General features: G+C 43.7%; 2 protein-coding genes across 2 annotated transcripts; one reads left to right on the forward strand and one right to left on the reverse strand.

Moving 5' to 3' along the window:
• Positions 1-2,215: 2,215 nt before the first annotated feature.
• Positions 2,216-3,753, reverse strand: tob2 (transducer of ERBB2, 2; the record flags this gene model as incomplete). Its single annotated transcript, XM_080524325.1, has 1 exon — positions 2,216-3,753. The coding sequence occupies one exon, from the start codon at positions 3,751-3,753 to the stop codon at positions 2,518-2,520; it is 1,236 nt and encodes a 411-aa protein (XP_080380451.1). The 3' UTR covers positions 2,216-2,517.
• A 4,025-nt stretch (positions 3,754-7,778) lies between these two features.
• On the forward strand, positions 7,779-20,199 carry LOC308151452 (aconitate hydratase, mitochondrial-like; the record flags this gene model as incomplete). Its single annotated transcript, XM_080524321.1, has 17 exons — positions 7,779-7,835; positions 10,123-10,265; positions 10,714-10,972; positions 11,561-11,653; positions 11,969-12,127; positions 12,279-12,429; positions 12,693-12,797; positions 12,948-13,039; positions 13,516-13,621; positions 13,813-13,970; positions 14,097-14,170; positions 15,233-15,344; positions 15,457-15,735; positions 15,907-16,098; positions 18,207-18,339; positions 18,930-19,051; positions 20,068-20,199. The coding sequence occupies exons 1-17, from the start codon at positions 7,800-7,802 to the stop codon at positions 20,197-20,199; spliced, it is 2,346 nt and encodes a 781-aa protein (XP_080380447.1). The 5' UTR covers positions 7,779-7,799.
• Between the last annotated feature and the right edge of the window lie 75 nt (positions 20,200-20,274).

Genomic DNA, 20,274 nt, shown 5'->3' on the forward strand with positions numbered 1-20,274 from the left:
TGGGATGATTTGGGGATGAACACTAAATTGTGGTGGAATGTCAGGGTTTTTTTGGTTTTGAGTGTATAAACTCACTATGAAGAGGAATTGTATACAAGTGTAACCAGACTGCCCTTAGACACACAGACAACTGGAAATGATACTGTTGGCTGTTTTGTTCATCTTCCAACCCATTGTAAACATTCATCTTCGAAACTCTCCAAAAACCCAATTTAACAGATTACATTTACCCGTCTTTTATTGGACAAATTCTGTACAAGGTACAATACACATTCAATACTTTATTTTATACATCTTTATTTTTTGTCTCAACTTGCATATATATTCATATAGTTATTTTCTGAAAAAATAACTTCAGCACATAAGAAACTAAACAAAGGAAATCTGAGCATAAGAAATATATACATATTCCTATAGTGTGTATGTATATATGTATATCTATCTATATATAGATATATAGATATACTTTTACAAATGTACTTGATCATTCATTTGAAAAAACACAGGGCAAAAAATATAGAAAAATTGTAAATAAATTACAAATAAATGTAAAAATGAACCCTTCCCTCACAATCATAACATGTATAAAGACTCCCACCCCCAAACCTCCCCCTCCTGCTCGGTAACAAACAAAAACAAAATAAAACTTGCATGAGTGCATTCATGCCTATGACTGACTGACTGTCATAAAGCGATGCCTATGTGAGAACAAGTCAAGGGTCATAAGGATATCTTATACACAGACGTTGACAGACACACAATCTAGAAAACATTCAGATTATGGGTAGGGCCACTATGCCACCTTGTCAATATATCCAAATACAAATCTATAAATCGTGACAGGGACCAACATCTCTCAGTTGTAATAAAATGGGCCATCATAAGGAGGACAGAGGAATGAGAATGTTTCCCTCCCTCCATGGCTGGTGGGAGGTACATGGCCTTTGTAGGCCAAGAATATAAAGTGCTGGATGGCTCAAAAGGACATCAGGAGATAGGGGCTGCCCATAACCCTTGTGACAAATGTGCCCCATTATACTGTACAAGAAGCCAGTGAACCACCGTAATAATGAGAATGATCTGACAAGGTATCATAATAATGTGACAAAAAAGATCTAGGGTAACATTCATAGTCCTTATTGAAATTGAAAAGGGGAAAAACAACAGCTTTCATTGTGTGATTCTCATCTCACATCTGAGCAGCAACTGGAACAGAGATAATGAAGGGATTAAAAGGGCTGGGGAACTAGTGTAGCGTGAGCCTTTGGCTGCAACGCCACTGAAGCTCTGCACAAACGTGCTCCGGGTTTTAAAGTGTCAGTCTAAGCCCACTGCACCCCATGATGCCAAAGGGTAGAACCTCCTAGATGCCCCTGCCTTGCTGGCTTTCTCCTCCTCTCCTCTCCTCTCCTTTCCTCGTGGTGTAAGACCTCTCCTTCATAGTCAAAGTCACACTAAGCCATTTATCACAATCCCTACTGCTTAACTGCATCCCATCCCCCTCCTACAACGCTTGTTCACCTTCACACACTGCTGACTGTGACTGTCTGTGTGTGTGTGTGTGTGTGTGTGTGTGTGTGTGTTGCGTTTTAGGGATTAGTACACCGTTATATCCTAAGACGCAAAGATCAACTTGCCTCTCACGTTCATCAAGGTCTCCTGACCTTCCCGGCTTTAATTTTTCCTATCATGACAGCTACACATCGCCGCCTGCCCTGCATTGCTCCTGCCCATCTACGCCCTCCTTATTCCCCCTCCACTATCCTAGCTTCCTCTCAAACCATGTTTCATTAACACATTTAATTTCAGCTGATGACTAGAAAATTGGTATACCTCACTCCAATCAGATTGAGTACAGTATGTATGTATGTATCTCGCGGTTAAAATAGCAGACCCATCATATTCAGGATAAGTCTCAATCATAAGCCACAAATACTTCTGTTAGCACTAAAAGAAATCCACCAAAACCGCACGTTCCCCTCTGTGCATTTGTGGCAACTAGGGCAGAGCACATTGCAAAGCAAAGTGCTTAGCTTTCCAAACCCATCTTACAGGACACTCCGTACCATAGGTCCTTTTTCACAGCATGACAGTGCAGTGCAAAACTTAACCAATATATACTGCTATACCAGCTGTCAATAGTCAGAAGCTGAAGGACATTTCACTCAGTTTAACATTCAATGCAAAAATAAACATCTGTGCAATAGGAGTCTGATTACTCCTCTGGTTAGAGACACTGAACTCTGAATCCTCAAAAATCAAACATTAACAGGATCAATAAAATACATGGATAATGCATATAATCACATGAAATATGTAGTGGAGATGGTAGTAGTCGTAGCAGTAGTAGTAGCAGTAGTAGTAGTAGTAGTAGTAGTAGTAGTAGTAGTAGTAGTAGTAATAAAACTAATCCTAAGATGTAGTATTAGTAAGAACAATTCTTAGAAAAACTGAAAATATTTGAGCATCACTGCCCTACACCCCTGCTACAGCAATACTCTTCATAATAACAAAGGCTTAGTTGGCCAGCACCACTGGCTGGAAGGCCTGGCTGGGATATTGCAGGTTATACCCCCCTAGACCCTCTACGAACGGGGGCTTCTCCATGTAAGAGATCCCACTGCTACCACCAATGATGCCCACAGCTGGGCCTGGTGGAGGGCTGGAGAAGGGGTCAAAGGAAGGGTGGGAGTGGTTGTGGGCTGGGTGGGGCGGCTGGAAGGGGCTGGTGTGGGGGGGCATGGGCGGGGCGTCGGCATCAAAGTAGAGGGGACCCGAGGAAGCTGGGTAGACAAACTCTTTGGCATTGGGAGAGAGCTGGCTTGGGATCTGACCCCCCAGAGAGTGCAGGGAGAGGGAAAGGGGCTTGTGCTTAAGCAGCCCTGGGGGGGAGATGTTGGTGGGGGAGCGGGACAGCATCCTCTGGGGCGGGGGCACACCCACTCCTGAGCTGCCAGCCGACCCAGAGCCCCCACACTTCTTCATCTTGGTGGAGCCGAATTTAGTGGCAGCAAAACTGGCCGTAGTGAATGTGATGGGTTGCACTGGTGGACGGGCGTTGGGCAGGGCGGTGGAGGGTTGTTGTTGCTGCTGGGTGGGAAGGTAAGGGAGACCCCCACTGGGAGGGGAAGGTGTCGATGTGTTAGACGAGTGGGCCGTTGGGTTGGTGGGGGTACTTGAACCGGGGTAGCTGAAGAGCCCTGGGCAGGAGGAGGATGAGAGAGGAGTGGGAGAGCTAGAGAGGGAGGGGAGCAGGACCGGGGATACCTGACCCCCAATCGGAACAAACACCTGAGCGTCAGGGTTGAAGCCTAAGCTCTTTGCCTCCTCTAGCTCCATGCTGTCTCCTTTACTCACGCCACTTACTCCCTCTGCCCTTTCGCCCTCGCCACCTAGGCCGGGCGGATCCTCCAAGTAAAGCACCTTCACGGTTCCCTTCTCCCCGATCTGGTAGGACACCTCATACGGGTCGATCCACACACTCAGCTCTGGGGGGACATTGGCACGCACCTCCTCTGTGTCCAGTCCACTTCTCCTGGCAGCCAGCTCCACCACTGGGTCCCTGGGGGCCCCAAGGTGCAGGCAGCGGAAGGCAGACCCCCGCAAAGGGGCCTCTGGGTACCAATGGCCCTCAAAACGTGACATCAGTATCCTCTCGAGCTCCTCCCCAAACAGGTCAGCGCGACGGCGGGGCAGTTTGTTGTACAGATAAGACACAATAAAGTTCAGAGCTACCTTCACCTCCAGGTGCATGGCTGTGCCTGGCTGATGTGGGTCTCGTTAGCCAAGTTTTCTAATGAAGTGGAAATGTTGAAGCGATATAATACTGGAATGGGTTTTTCTATGGCTTGTAGAAGTCTGATGGTTTCTTTCTCAGCTACATTTCATGAAGCCAATTGAGGAAATTCAGGTTAGTTGCAGACAGATTCTTCAAACTCCTCTTCCAGGTAGTCAGACAGGACAGAATTGGTGGTCAGGAGGCCAAAAACAAGTCCAAACTGTCACTTTGAGTGTGGAGTCCTCTAATATGTCAAGCTTGTCAGGTATCAAAATGTCCAGTGCACCTGTGCAAAAAAAAATGAAGAACATTGGGGTTATAGCCATGGTCATAAAAAAAGCAAGCCAATACTGCAAATGGTATATGCTTGAGATGGTGTGAGAGAATGTGTAGCCTATGCCAGCAACAGAGGGACTGTAACAGATGCTGTGATGAAGACAGAAATCCATGATTATCTACAATCCCTCAGCTGTCGCTTCTGCCAGATGCTCAACTACTCAGAGATTACACAATTAAAGAGACCGTTCAAAATCAAACAGAAAGGCTGAGGTTGCGCTGTACAACGTTTAAGTTTGGCTTTTTTTTATTGCAAGCATAAAATTATAGTGTAAAATGGCAGAACAGTATCTTAACAGCACGAAGAACACAATGTCCCACCATGCAATGGCCATAACGTCATCACAACGCGTCATCACAACCCGCCTCCGCACCATAAACATTGCTGCTTCCTTCACATTCAGCACCACCAGGTGGGTTTGAACCATTAGAGTCAGTGAACTATCGAAATACCGCTGGAGTTGTAGTCACTGGAGATGTAGTAGTACATTGTTAAACAAATGCATTAAAGATAACTCATATTTAATTGTGATTCAATTTCGTTTGACCGAGTAAGGTGACATTGATTTGCACAACTACCCAGTTGCAATAGTGGGTTGATGAGAAGACCAAGATGTGCTAAACGTCTATCTCCATTTCCACAACGTTACTTGGTTTGTTTTACTGGGTGGGGTTAAATGAATGGCAGAATGAGATGGTATTATTGGAACATCAGCATAAACTTGTATCAATATCTTATGTGGAATTTACCCGGTCCGGCAGGATACATCTAGGCCATCTTATTGTCAGGGGCTTTGTTCACAATAGAACACTCACTGTTGTATTTAAGCTAATAATAACAACGAATCGGACATATCAACAGTCAAAATTAACCAGCCTAGTCATTTTCAATATCCAATGTCATTCAATGTCATCCCGACAAAGCAGCTCTTTCACACCAAAGGTTATTGAGTGTTTAACCTACATGTCTAAAAGAAAAAAATCACCAAGCCCTGTCATGGATCTAAATCATGACGAATCAGGGCAGTGTGTGGATTTTAGCAATGCCCACAATCTTCGTGCACATATTACAAATACGAGCGACGGTTTTCAACCATTCAAAGCCACAATGTTATAATTCTGCCTGTGTCGTTATCAATCAAATAAGCCAATAAACCAATAGACGATGGAATCGTAGGTCTGTGTCTAATAACCTGAACTGTTCTTGCCATATTTGTTTACATTGTATCATCATCATCATCATCATCATCATCATCATCATCATCATCAGAGACGCACATCAGCACTCGGAACAATTTCACCTAACAGTACACCCATAGTCAAGGGAATATAGCCTACGGTAATAGGCTATATTGATGCATTTGATGCTAGAAAATATATTTCAGTTTATAGTAATTAACAAAGGTAAAGTGAAAATACAGAGCGCTGCTTTGGCATCAAACAAAGAGGTAGCCTACTCATCGGCGAGCAGGGTATTACTGTAGTAATGTAGTAATGTAGTAATGGCCAAGTGAAGTTGCAGCTAATGTGAAAAGGCATAACACTTCAAACAATCCAAGGCACTCACGTAAAACAGAAAACGCTATTGCATGGCAAGAAAGAAAAAACGCACCGACGCGTCTCGGCTCACTGGCCTTCCTCAGTGCATCCTGCAGGCACCTTATACTGGTTAAACAAGTAGATTTCAATACATCAAGGAAAACCGTATAGCTTTGCAAAAAAAAAAAAAAAAAAACGATATTAACAAATCTATATATAACACAGCTGGTGTCGAGGCTCTGTAGTTGAAGCTTTAGACATAAAGCCGTATATCCGAAAGGTCTGGTAATTACTGCCCTCTCAACATTACACTGGAGCAAATAGGACACTTATTACATTCTCATTCTGACAAACTGAATAGGCCCTAAGAAATTGTCACTGAATTGAATAAGGAGACTAATAAAGTAGTGAATGTTGCAGTCATGTCAGTTTATCGACCGAGGACGAGCAGAGCTTCAACATCCTGTAATGAATGAACTATGCACGAAAATAAAAAACAATAGGGAGATATGACTTGCAGCATTATAGAATAATAAATAAAACCCGACTTTGATGTACGATTTTAGTTGTTTTGCTACTGGAAAAAACAACATCAGAATCTAAAATGGATGACAGAACCCATTACAGATTCAGTTTCTCGACAGGCAGTGCATCTTTGATGGATAGTCCTACAACGTTTCTTCATTTAAAATCCTGAAGATCCACAATTTAGGCCGAAGAAATGTGCCATTTGATATAAAAATGTATGTGATGGCATACATGTTTATATGAGGACGCTGTGAGATACTTACTGATGCCAAGGTTGTGTTCAGTCCCTGCGTTTTTAATTCCCAAATGTTACAATGAATTTGAAGGTATAATGTGGCTTTTCAAAGTAGATGTTTAACGGCTGATGTGATGTCTTGTGTTTTATTTATAGTAAGGGTCTCCGTTTCTCAACCGACAGGTTGAATGAAACATCCAGTGAAAACTTTACTGTTTGACAACCTTGCGCATTTATACAAAGCCATTCGCCCACACCCCCTGTTCTATGACGTACAAACAGGGACTACTTTCGTGATATTATCGTAATATCCCCTTTCAGCTGTGAGCTCAGACCCAGGTGATAAAGGACACATAAAAAGGACACCATTAGTAGTTTCAAACAATGCATTACATTCTATCAACTGTTTGCAGTTGACCTGTGCAATAGACGATTTTTGGATCAAAGTGATTTTCCTCATTTACTGCTTTGCTTACCTCAACACCATAACCTAGGCGGTTTGCGTCTCAGGTCTTCAATTATTAGCTTTTAATAAGAGGAGGACACTAGTTAAGTCAGCGAATGTATATTTGTAGATCCAAGTAAGTGCTGTGCCATTGCTAAAAATATAGGCAGTGATAGCAACAGAGTCCTTATTGGCTGAGATGGGGGAGGACCCGTAGTTTATTGGGCTGCAAGGGTGTCCAGTCAGCAAGTACGAGATGACACTTTTGCAGGGGGTTGTGGGTAATGTCGTTCCTATTTGTGATGGATAACCACTCCATGGCATAATAATGATGTTTTTTTTAGAAAGATTACGATGAAGGGCGCTGTGGAAATATATATAACATTTTTAAATTCTGCAACCATCCAACCATGTTCAGAAATCACTACCACCTAGATAACTTTATCATTAATTTGTGAATGACTATTTCACATATTGGAAATTAAATACTTCAACTAAATTATTTTTCTTCAAAAAGCCTATATTGTATTGAATATGCCATATTGTGTATAGGCCTAGGTCGTCTGATTGTGCTTTTATACGATTTTATGCCAATAAACAAACAAACATTTGACCTGTGCACGTGACAGTTAAGAGTGTTATTGTATTCAACAGTTCAACTCACATTGGTATAATTATGATATACCTTTCCAAGAAATAAATAATCCCCACCGGTATGTTGAGAGTGTATTATATGGAACGGAGGCGTTTATTATAGGGATTTGACATAATCCTTGCAGATAGATAGATCCTAACGGAAACAAAACTTAAAACAAAATATAAAAATAATAGATATATTCCATTAATTGTAATACATTAATCAGGACAAAGATAACGGGGACCTTGAAATAAGAATCCCGACGTCACTTGAGAGCGACACATCTTTGTCAGTGAACAAAATGGCGTCTTACTGTTTGACTGTCACTCGGCTACGGGTAAGAAAGCGTTATTTTGTGTTATTAATGACTTACAACCCCATAAATACAGAGTTCAGCTGTCCATATAGAAAGGTATTGTGGTATGTTTCTGTCCCCAACCTTAACGATGCATGTCTTGTGAATACATGTTGAAACCATCCATCCCGCGGAGGCAGTGACAGGTCACCGTGTTTCCGTTGGAATTGTTGGTAGCAACGTCGAGTAACGGTGTCAAGTTGGTCAAGGCAGTTCAATCTGTGGACCAAGCGATACTAATCTTGATTACAATGTAGTGATCTGTCGAAATACACTTAGTTGGTCGTGTCAAGTGATCGCGAGTGTACAACTGTTTGCAAGGTGATGGCAAGGTTACAGCATTTCTAAGTGCGCACTTGTCTGGTTGAGTCAGTTCTCTATAGCCGGTACCTAAATGATTAGGTAGCCCAATTAGTAATATTTTAACGAGGAATAAACATGACATGTCCTGATTTTCAAAAGAGTCGATAGCACATTCGCCTGTCAAGGCTGATGTCATGATCCATTTAATGTTATTTAATGTTATAACGATTGTGGTGATTACACATCGAAAATCGTATCGAGTAGCCTACGTTGAGCCGAGGTGTCACTTTTTCTTGGGTGTGTGTGTTGTTGGGTTAGGCTACAGTTACAAAACAAAAACATAAACAAACAGTTGTAAATAAAGACATCCCAATACAGTTAGTTTTTCCTCACTGTGTTGCTGGTAGTTAGATTATTCTAATTTAATTCGTGTAATGCAATGTTCTATTGTTTCCTTTGGAAATGTTGCTGTAAATGTCTGTGAATTCCATTGTGATTAGATTAGATTCAACTTTATTGTCATTGCAGAGTACAAGTACCAGACAACGAAAAGCAGTTTAGCATCTAACCAGAAGTGCAAATTGTGATATAAAACATGATATAAAAACATGACAGTGAACAGATGCATCAGCACTATCCTATCTTTAAAAAAAAAAGTAAAGTGGGGCAGTCCCCACTTATATTTAAGTAAGGAGGAGAGGGTCAGCAGAGGGTCAGCATGGGTCAGATTCGAATCCATGCCAACATAGGCTGGGACCACCCCAGACCACAGCACTATTCTATCAGTTGATCTGTTGCATGTAGAGATCATCACTCCCATAGTAAATTAGTCATTTTACCATTGCTTTAATGTTTTTACTGACAATCACGGGATTGTCTAACCATACTCCAGAGCATTCCAGGATATTGAATGAACTTCAGACTCTCTCTCCGATAGTAAGGTTATGATGTGGGCTAGCTGTGCGTAGTACTCAAACGAACTAGGGCCTAACTGTATAGTGTATATGACCTGAATTGACCCCTAGTCGTGATTCAAGGATAACCATTGATCATGAGTCAAGTGAACTTCTACCTCATTCTCTGAGAATATGGAATTGCGTTGGTTTAGAGTCTATAGTCTAGATTGTAGTGATGGACTGATATGTTTTTGGGGGTGATACTGATATCTGTCGGTGGGGGTTTGTTTCATTGTAGTGGAAATTAAGTAGCCTATCTCTATAGGCCTACTTACCGTCCAGGAAGATTTGTGACTGTTTTTAACTATTCAAAAAAGACTAAAGAGACAAAATGACAAAAGAATGCAGAACTGAAGATAACTGTTTAAAATACAAAACAAAAAAAAACAAAAAAACTCTATCAGTTAACACTGTACAGTAAATGCTTGAGCTATGGGTGTTCAGATCAACGGTAGACAAAATAATAGGCTAATCAAAACAAAAGTAACAAAACTAAATGTTAACACGTTGGACAGCTTGGAGTTTCCCTGGAGAAAACAATAGCGCCTATTTGCTAGCAGCAGGGCATTAGCTGGAAACCGTGGCTGGTGCTTTTTTGGCCAAAAAAGGCTTTCTCCATCACTTTACCAAATGTAAACAACTCCTCAGAATATGACTCCATTACCCAAGCGCCAGAGTGTTGACATTTTGTTTACATGCGACGGTGGCGCCGCCAATGACAACTGTAGAGAAATTTCGCTCACATTTGTATTGCATAAAAAACATTCAATTCTGATTGGAGTCAGATCGATCAGTCCATCCCTACTAGATTGTCCTTGTTTTGGGGAATTGTTTGGCTATTTGAGCCCTATTTTGTCAAGGACATGAAAAGCCTTTTCTCCGACTAACTGTGTTGCCTCTACATGAAACAATTGAAAGAATGTTCAAATTTAAACTCTAGCCTAACTCACAAAGTTAGAGACTCAGATTTCCCCCCTGTGCTCAGATGTATTCCCTATCTCCTTTCATAGCTTGTCCTTGGAGATGGGGCCAGGCGTCTCCATGTCTCTGCAGCCTACAACGCCAAGGCTAGGGTGGCCATGAGCCGCTTTGAGCCTGGCTCCAGCATCGACTATGAGAAGATGCACGAGAACATCAAAATTGTGCGCAAGAGGTCAGCAGCTACCTTTGGATCCACACGTACAACCCACATTCCCTTACTGTCCCTCACTTTAACTAGATCTGCTACTATGACAGCGTTGACTTCTCATGGTCAGCAGTACTCCCCCCCCCCCCCCCCCATGATTCAACCTTTGACTTTCAGGAATAGCATTTTGTGTGATTGTTGGCTATATTAGTGACTTGTTTACAAGTAACGGTCAACAATTATTGGTGTTGACAGTAAACCACCTATCATTTGTGGACTTTTCATTCAAAACAGTGTAGCTTACAGTACCATCTTTGCAATTGCCAAACCTTCAGTTTGTGAGGATCCAACAAACCGCGAGAAATCTAAAACTCACTCCTCTTACATCACCCACGCCCCGTCCTCCCCCCTCCCCCTCTTACATCACCCACGCCCCATCCTCCCCCATCCTCCTCCCCCATCTACTGTACCTCAGGCTCAATCGTCCTCTCACCCTGTCGGAGAAGATCGTCTACGGTCACCTGGATGACCCGGTGGGGCAAGACATCGCCAGGGGACGCACCTACCTGCGCCTGCGCCCAGACCGTGTGGCCATGCAGGACGCCACTGCTCAGATGGCCATGCTGCAGTTCATCAGTAGCGGCCTGCCTACGGTGGCAGTGCCCTCCACCATCCACTGTGACCACCTGATTGAGGCCCAGATCGGTGGGGTAGAGGACCTGCAGAAAGCTAAGGTGGGGTGGGGGAAAAGAGGCAGGGTGGGTGGGAGGAAGGGAGGGAAAGAAAGAAACAAGCAAGCTATGGGGAGGAGGAAAGGGAGAGATGAGGAGGGGCAGCTGAATGGGCTTGAGTTTGGCAAGATATGGGTGTAGAAGGCATGTGCTTGAGTTGCTGCTCTGGTTTTGATATGGTTCTGTTTGTCTGGGGTCCTATTTACAAAATAATACAAAAATAATGTTATCAGGAGTTCTAGGGGACAATGGTTTAGGCTTGATGTTACAACTTGAAGAAAGGTTTAACTGCTCCTAACACACCAACATGTGAGGGTCAAAACCAGTGGAGGCAGAAATCGGAGTGGTATCAAACCGTGATAACCACACATTTGATACATTCCTCATTCTATTTCATGCGTTACAATGAGCCCGTCCTCTGATTTCTACCTCCACAAGCCTCCCCTGGTCAAAACAAAGGGAAGCCAATTAAGGATATTTAGCATGGATGATGCTTAGTCATGGGACACTCATTTATCTTATGGCACAGAGGTCAAGTTGAGTAACTGTCATTACTAACCGAACCCCCTGTCCCTCTGACCTTTAACCCAGCAAGTGAACCAGGAGGTGTACAACTTCCTGGCGACCGCTGGAGCAAAATATGGAGTTGGCTTCTGGAAACCAGGTTCTGGGATCATTCATCAGGTACAGTGCTGGGATCAGCTGTTATATACTGGGCAGATAGAGCTGGGCTGGAATGAGACTACAAAATGGATTCAAGCTCAGATACACTGACACTGACTGTGTATTCCAATACATTTTTGGCATTTAGCAGAATAGAATTTCATAGAATATGCATAGTTTACCTAATAAGTGAGGTTAATGATTTGGATTCTATCCAAATCTGGAATGAGACTACAAAATAGATCAGAGCTCAGTTATACAGTAACACTTGCGGAAGTATACATTCTGCTGTTATACATTCTGCTCTACGATTAAATGTCCTTCATCGGCTGACAGATCATCCTGGAGAACTATGCCTACCCAGGAGTGATGTTGATTGGCACAGACTCCCACACACCCAATGGGGGCGGCCTGGGCTCCATCTGCATCGGAGTGGGCGGGGCCGACGCCGTGGACGTCATGGCTGGGATCCCCTGGGAGCTCAAGTGTCCCAATGTGAGTTAGTGAGTTAGTGACCACTACATTCACTCCCTTCACCTACTCACACAGTATCTCTCTCTCTCGTTCTCTCTCTCTGTCATAAATAGATGAAAAACATTGACCTCTCCCAAATGAATCACTAACATGCCCCTTACCACCCTGTCAGGTGATTGGTGTGAAGCTGACAGGCAGCCTATCAGGCTGGACCTCTCCCAAGGATGTGATCCTGAAGGTGGCTGGGATCCTTACAGTGAAAGGAGGCACGGGAGCCATTGTGGAGTACCACGGCCCTGGAGTTGACTCCATCTCCTGCACCGGTGAGGCTGAGAGATAATAAGGTTTGAAATGTTGATGCGTTTGATTGTTTACCAGTCTGCCAGAGCTCGCACCACCAGCTTCCCTTGAGTGGGAAATAGTGTGAAAGCTATTCAGTAACTGAATCACTTTGTGTTATTGATGTTTAGACACAGGGTTCAATGTTCTTGATTCAGTTCAGTTCAGTCTAACGGTCCAGTCCTGAGATGGTGCTAGTTTGCTTCGAAAACTTGATATGATTTCTTCCATCTCCTGCTGCTCACAGGCATGGCCACTATCTGCAACATGGGAGCTGAAATTGGAGCCACCACCTCTGTATTCCCTTACAACCACCGCATGAAAACCTACCTGAATAAGACAGGCCGCGGAGGTCAGTAGTAACAAACCAGATGTTGGTATAAAATCCAGATCCTGGAATATTCTTCCAATTCCCTAACTCTCACATCCGCTCTCTCAATGATGGACGACTCAGTCATTAGCACAAGCTAGTCACTAATTCTACAACTTCTGTCTCTCTCAGAAATCGCTGCTCTGGCTGACGAGTACCAGGAGGACCTGGTGCCTGACGAGAACTGCGAGTACGATCAGGTCATTGAGCTCAACCTGAGTGAGGTCAGTCGAAAACATCCTGTCCACAATCACTGACATTCATGATATGTGACACGTTCTAATGCTTTGGTCCTCATATCGGGATCTGATGTATCGATCGGACATTTTCTTCCCAAAAATGTGAATACATTTCCGCGTTGAAAATCAATGACACATCATCACTAGTCAACTAACACAGCTTGTTTTGTGAGCCTGCTAACAATGTAAAGTAGTGTTATGGTTAACTAGGTAGCAGTGGGGATTACTCACCGAATCCATTGCGTTGCAGTATTTTGGCTTGACTAGCGAGTTTGTGTTGTGATTCTCAACAACGTTGAAACGTAGTTCCGTGTTTCAAAAGAAAAGTCTGAACATTTTGATTGGTTCCCGACATGAGGACCAAAAGACTAGAACGTGTCACATATATCCATGTAGTGTCCTGTCTAGGAATGAGACACAATGGCATTTCTAATGGTCTGTCTGTCTTCTGTTCCTGTCAGCTGAAGCCTCACATCAACGGGCCTTTCACCCCTGACCTGTGCCACCCCGTGTCTGAAATCGGGGCGGTGGCTGAGAAATGTGGCTGGCCCCTGGAGGTCAAAGTGGGTCAGTATGAGAAGCACAGGGAATCAGTCACCTTTGGATTCACCTGAAACACACACTTCCTTGAAAATAGTATTTAATCAACATTATGTACTTATCTACTGCTTCTTAAAAAAAAATCTTCACAATTGCGTCCTCCTGACTCTGTTATGACCCTGTTGCCTAATTCCCATTGTCCCCTGTGGTCCATGTAGGTCTGATTGGCAGCTGCACCAACTCCAGCTACGAGGACATGGGTCGTGCTGCCTCCCTGGCCAAGCAGGCTCTGGACAAAGGCCTGAAGTGCAAGGCCCAGTTCACTGTCACCCCCGGGTCCGAACAGATCCGCGCCACCATCGAGAGGGACGGCTATGTGAGTCCATACCTCCTTGTGGTTCTGTTGATTTTAAAGCTCTGTGCTGACGGCGCAGAACAACTCGTTTCCCTCTGGTTACAGTTGCTTGACTTGTTGCCATATGCCTGTGTATGTCTCCTCTAGGCAAAGATCCTGAGTGACGTGGGAGGAGTGGTCCTGGCCAACGCTTGTGGACCCTGCATTGGTCAGTGGGACAGGTAAACCCACTACAATACTCTCATGGAGACGTTTTTTTTTTTATTGAAAACTTTATTAGAATGTTTGCAGAAGTAGGTACATGAAAGTACATATTACATACAAGGTCAAACTAAGAGGATAAAAACCCAAGAAAGCCACTGGCTTATTTCAATTGGGGTCCTTGATTTTCAATTCATCGTTACATGTAAGACAGACATAAGAGAAGAACTAGTACTATCTACATGATAATACAGACAAATAACTATTACTATCTACAAGATAAACGTACATCCATCATGGGAAGAACAATACAACAAAACATAAGGTATGTACAGCGGGTAGGACAGGTGGGGACATACACCACAGGTGGGGGCGGGGGACAAAACACAAAGTATGTACAGTGGGTAGTTCAGGTCTTTTAATCTGATTTTTGTTTTAGAGGGTCCAGTTACGGATTGCAGCCTCCTGTAAATGTTTTTTGAGAGTGGTTTTGAAGGTGGGCAGTGTTTTGCACTCCTTTAAGATTATAGGAAGGGCGTTCCACATCTTTACTGCATAGTTTGCAAACGAGTTTAAACCCTTGTTTGTGGTGCAACGCGGTTGAACGTGGTTCGTGGAGCTTCCTCTGGTGTTGTAAGTGTGGACGTTGTTCACTTTTTGGAAGTATGTTGACAGGTACTTGGGTGTCTTTGTGGTGTAGCGTATCTTGAAGACTAGGCCCAGTGCAAGCTGCTGCACTCTGTCAACTACTCGTAGCCAATCAAGGCTCAAAAAATGAGCAGCGGTTAGATGTGTCTATGGGGCGTATGGGGTTAATCCCAACCTACTGTACAACTTGCAACAACAAACTGGCCGAATATGAAACCTGTGCACAATTGAGAAAGCCTGTCGGCATGACTGATTTAGATTTGATTAATGTTTTGCCGTTCACATTTTCTACAGGTTAATATAGTAGTACAGAGCCCAAAGGATTACCCATGGAAAGTATTATGCAACCAATTACTACCAATCTGGTGTGTGCAGTACTAACAGACTGTGAAGGTAGACACCTGACTGTGGAGTGGTGTCTCTGTTCCTCTCAGGAAGGATGTAAAGAAAGGGGAGAAGAACACCATCGTCACGTCCTACAACAGGAACTTCACTGGCAGGAACGATGCCAACCCTGCCACTCACGCTTTTGTCACCTCCCCAGAGGTAACTGTAACCACACACCACACACACACACACACACACACACACACACACACTCATGTACAGAAACGTGTATCTAGATATACATTTTACACACCCTCGCTCCCCTATACAGATTGTCACAGCCATGGCCATCGCTGGGAGACTGAACTTTAACCCGGAGACGGATTACCTGATAGCCGCCAACGGTGAGAAGTTCATGCTGGTGCCCCCCACCGGCGACGAGCTGCCCGCCCGTGACTTTGACCCCGGCCAGGACACCTACCAGCATCCCCCGGCCGAGGGAAGCTCCGTCAAGGTGGACGTCAACCCCCAGAGCAACCGCCTCCAGCTGCTGGAACCCTTCGACAAGTGGAACGGCAAGGACCTGGAAGACCTGCAGGTGCTCATCAAGGTTGGTAGATATTACATTTGATGGAGCCTTACTTTATCATGAGCCTCATAACCATGACGACGGACACATAATTTCCCCATTCGAGGCAGAGCTACGGATGAATTCGAAGGTTGGTCAGCCCATCACTTATCAGCTCCTCATCACGTTCCGTCCGTCCCTCCTCTTCCGCAGGTGAAGGGCAAGTGCACCACGGACCACATCAGCGCCGCCGGCCCCTGGCTGAAGTTCCGCGGCCACCTGGACAACATCTCCAACAACATGCTGATCGGCGCGGTCAACATCGAGAACGACGCCGTCAACAAGATCAAGAACCAGCTGACGGGAGAGTACGGAGGCGTGCCCGACGTGGCCCGCCACTACAAGGTGAAGCACAGTGACGGGAGGACGGAGGCCTATCCGTGGGCCGATAGTCTCACTAGTTCTACCATCTAGAGTGCGTAGATAATACGTCGCTTCATAATACGCGGTTCGTTAACAGTGGCGATCGGACCAGAAGCATAGCCTATTAGGGATGGACGGTTTTTCGGTTAAACCGAAAACCGGGGTTTATAAAAATAGAAACGGTTTTTTATCAAAACCGTCAGAAACCGGAAAAAAAAAAATATTATTTTTTAAATTTTTTTCCCTATGTTGTTCAAAGAATAAAACTGGAACATGTCACATGTTTGTCGTGTGTGAAAATAACAATGATACAGTCTGAATCTGCCGCGCAATGAGTGAGAGGTTTGGTCAGTTGTGAAGAATAACTGAGGATTAATATCTAATTGGGATTATATTTAAGGGTAACGAATCACTCTATGGGAAAGATAGTTGCCTTCAGTTATTGGTAGATAGGAAAGTGTTTTTACAATTACTCGCTTACATTTAATAAGATCATTTTCGCTGCTCTCTGTAAAGCGCATTGGGTCACTTTTGTGAGAAATGCGCTATAGAAATAAAATGTGATTTGATTTGATATCAATCAAACTTTATTTATGTTCTATAGCACAAATCATGCATTGAATGTAACTCCAAGTGCAGTATTTACTAAACCACAATATAATAAAACAAGAGCTATACGGATCAAGAGTGTTTGTGCACAGCGCCACTGTGTGTGAAGGCGCTACTGAAAGTGATGACAGAACGCATGTCTCAGAAGATACGCGGTCACTTAGTGACGCAAAGGTAGTTCTGTATTTATCTCTATCTGTATTAGTACATTTATTTAGAAAGCTCTATCCGCTTGTTAAGTCGTGACGTATTTCCGGGGCCAACGTTGGCTGAGGCGCTGTCTTCGAGATGCCGAAATAATAATAATAATAAATTATATTTATATAGCGCTTTTCCGAGGCTCAAATACCCTGACAATGTGGAGAAAACGGTAAAGTGCTGTGTCCCTTGTTGTATGAATAGATCCGAGTCTAAAAAACGATTAAACTGTCATTCTACCGCTGTAGTTCACAGGTACTCCGGTGCGGAGAATTTCTGATTTGGACTCGGAAATGGCTAAACGTCACTTTTGACGTCAGACTTAACAAGCGGATTTTGACAGCTCTACCATGGGCACTTTTATTTTGATGGGGCATTCTTTGTTGATTGACTTACGACAGTTCAGGACGAGTCAGTCTCGCGGCATGTGGTTTTTATGAAAAGCTTTAAGTATGTTCACTGCATAATTCTAAGTCTAATATTTCAGTGATTATTGAGCAGTATTCAAATATTTAAATACATTGAGCAGCAGCTGAAACTTTGTCTAAGAACCAAGATATTGAGAAAGCAGTTCATTCAATGAAGACGCTGTTCCAAGAGATGATCTTCCGTGCAGGCGTGCACCCTGGATCAGCGGAGCTGGTGTGTTAAGTGTTCATGTGTTTTCATGTATGGTGTAGCTTACAAAAGTCTGCCTTTCCACTTATATTTGTGAAACAAAGTAGCCTAAATGTGTTGCGACTGTGCTTACGGTGTTTTAATGGTGTTCGACATGAGTGTATTGTAGCAGTAGGGCTCAATTATTTGACATTGTCGCTCTCTTTTTTTTTTTTTTTTTTTTCTTTCTTCCGTTTTTCGGTTAACCGGGAAACCGCGGTTTTAGTCTTTGACGGTTTTTCGGTTTCAATAATTGGAAACCGTCCATCCCTATAGCCTATCCCTAGGTTTAGTAAGACTAGTGGCCGTATTCACTGCCTTCATTAGACAATGCTTGTATACACCCAGTTAGTGCTTATTTGTATTTATTTATTTATTTATTTATTTATTTATTTATTTATTTATTATGTGATTTAACTTGTGAATGTGTGTGTATCTTGGCAGTATCTACTGTATATCAGTGTCTGCCTCCAACATGTTTCTCTGTGGTTTCCCTTGTTCAAGGCTGTGTTGTACTCCTAGTATGGTTATGGATAAAGGGGCTCTCATGGCCCTCGATGGACTGTAGGTGTAAGTGTACCATCTGTGTGTATCTCTGATCACCCCCCCCTTTCCCTCCCGACCAGGCTAACGGTCTGCCCTGGGTGGTGGTGGGTGATGATAACTACGGAGAGGGATCCAGCAGAGAGCACGCTGCCCTGGAGCCCAGACACCTTGGAGGCAGGGTCATCCTCGTCAAGAGCTTCGCCAGAATCCACGGTATGTTTCAGATGTAGGGGGCATGACGGCATTGAAATGGGTGGTATAAAGATCCTGATCTGCTTGGCGCCCCACCTTCCAAATATCGGGGCAAATTTTGGTTTGTGGTGGGTTGGTACAGTTTGGGTATCACTACGGCCTAGGGAAAGAGCTTGATAGAGGCATGTATGAGAGTAGCTGTTATGATAGTGGACCAGGACACCTACCATGCCTCAGGAAAATTGGGCTAGCATGAGAGGAAAGGCTTATGGAGCGTGAGCTCTTATAGCCATCATCATGAGACCCATTACACAAGATGGGAAAACAAAACATGGACAGAAACAAGAGCGCGCACACACACACACACACACATACACACACACACACACACACACACACTGAATGTGTGCATTGTTCTCCACGACCTTGAGTTCCCATGTAATAGATCTGTCCCACTGAGGCAGGGAGCCTCTTTGTTTACCCTACGGCAGCTCAATATGAGCCAATTCCCCTCGCTCCTTCTTTTGTTTCTTTTTTTCCGTCTAGTTTTCTTTCTTTCTTTCTTTCTTTCCTCTGTCATTTTTCATTACCATTCCTTCCTGTCTTGTCAGAGACCAACCTGAAGAAGCAGGGTATGCTGCCCCTGACCTTCAACGACCCCCACGACTACGACAAGATCCGCCCTGACGACAAGATGTCCATCAAAGGCCTTGATTCCTTCGTCCCCGGCAAGGTAAGCTGGGTTGACCATTCACCTTATAGAATTACTGTTGTTATTATTAGATTATTACTGTCCCATTTATATCTTTCATGTCTTTATTGAACACACCCATTAAACATTCACAATGCTTGGCGGAAAACGTAAGTGAACCCTTGGATTTAATAACTCGTCGAATCTTCTTTGGCAGCAATAACCTCAAATAAAAATCCAGTAGCTGCGGATCAGGCCATATTTTGGACCATTCTTCCTCACGGAACTGCTTCAGCTCAGCCATATTCTTAGGATGTCTGATGTGAACGGCTTTCCTGAGGTTATTCTACAGCATCCCAGCCACTCCAAAAGGGTTAGGATGAACCCGTTAGGATATTCTTAGGATGAAGTTGTTATGTGGTGCCCAAAGGTCGTGCTGCGTGTTGTTCCAGAACAATTCAACCTTACTAAATCGTCTCCATTTATAGACAATTTGTCTAACTGTGGACTGATGAATAACTAAACCAAATCAACAACTCTTGATCGATTTTTTGCAAGGCATGGCTCATCAGCAGATGCTTCTTGTGAATAGCAAACTCAAAATGTTTGAGTGTTTTTTATGTCAAAGTATCTCTAACCCACACCTCCAATCTCGTTTCATTGATTGGACTCCAGGTTTGCTAACTCCTGCCTCCAATTAGTAAAAGCCTCCACTTTTGTAGAAGTCATTAGTGTAGGGGTTCACATACTTTTTCCAACCTACACTGTGAATGTTTGAATGATGTATTCAATATGGACAAGAACAATACAGTAATTTGTGTTACTAATTAAAACAGATTGTGTTTATTCATTATTGTAACTTCTGATGAAGATCAGAACATATTTTAAGACATGTATACATAAATGCAGGTCATTCCAAAGGGTTCACTTACTTTGTCTTGCCACTGTATATGCTTTACAAATCAGTTGTATATACTTCTCTTTCTTCATATCATGTGGATGAGACATGACAATACGTTTACGTTGCATTTACAAATCATCTCATCTCTCTCCTCCAGCCTCTGATTGGTGTAGTCAAGCACAGTGACGGCAGCCAGGACAGCATCACTCTGAACCACACATTCAATGAGACACAGATCGAGTGGTTCCAGGCGGGCAGTGCCCTCAACAGGATGAAGATGATGCAGTGAGGGGGGGGAGGCGGGGCCCAGAGGGGCAGAGGAGCACAGAGAGAGGGAGAGAGGTGGACCTGGAGCTACTGAGGG

The sequence above is a fragment of the Nansenia antarctica genome (genome assembly GCF_963989245.1).
Source record: "Nansenia antarctica genome assembly, chromosome: 2".
Lineage (NCBI taxonomy): Eukaryota > Metazoa > Chordata > Actinopteri > Argentiniformes > Microstomatidae > Nansenia > Nansenia antarctica.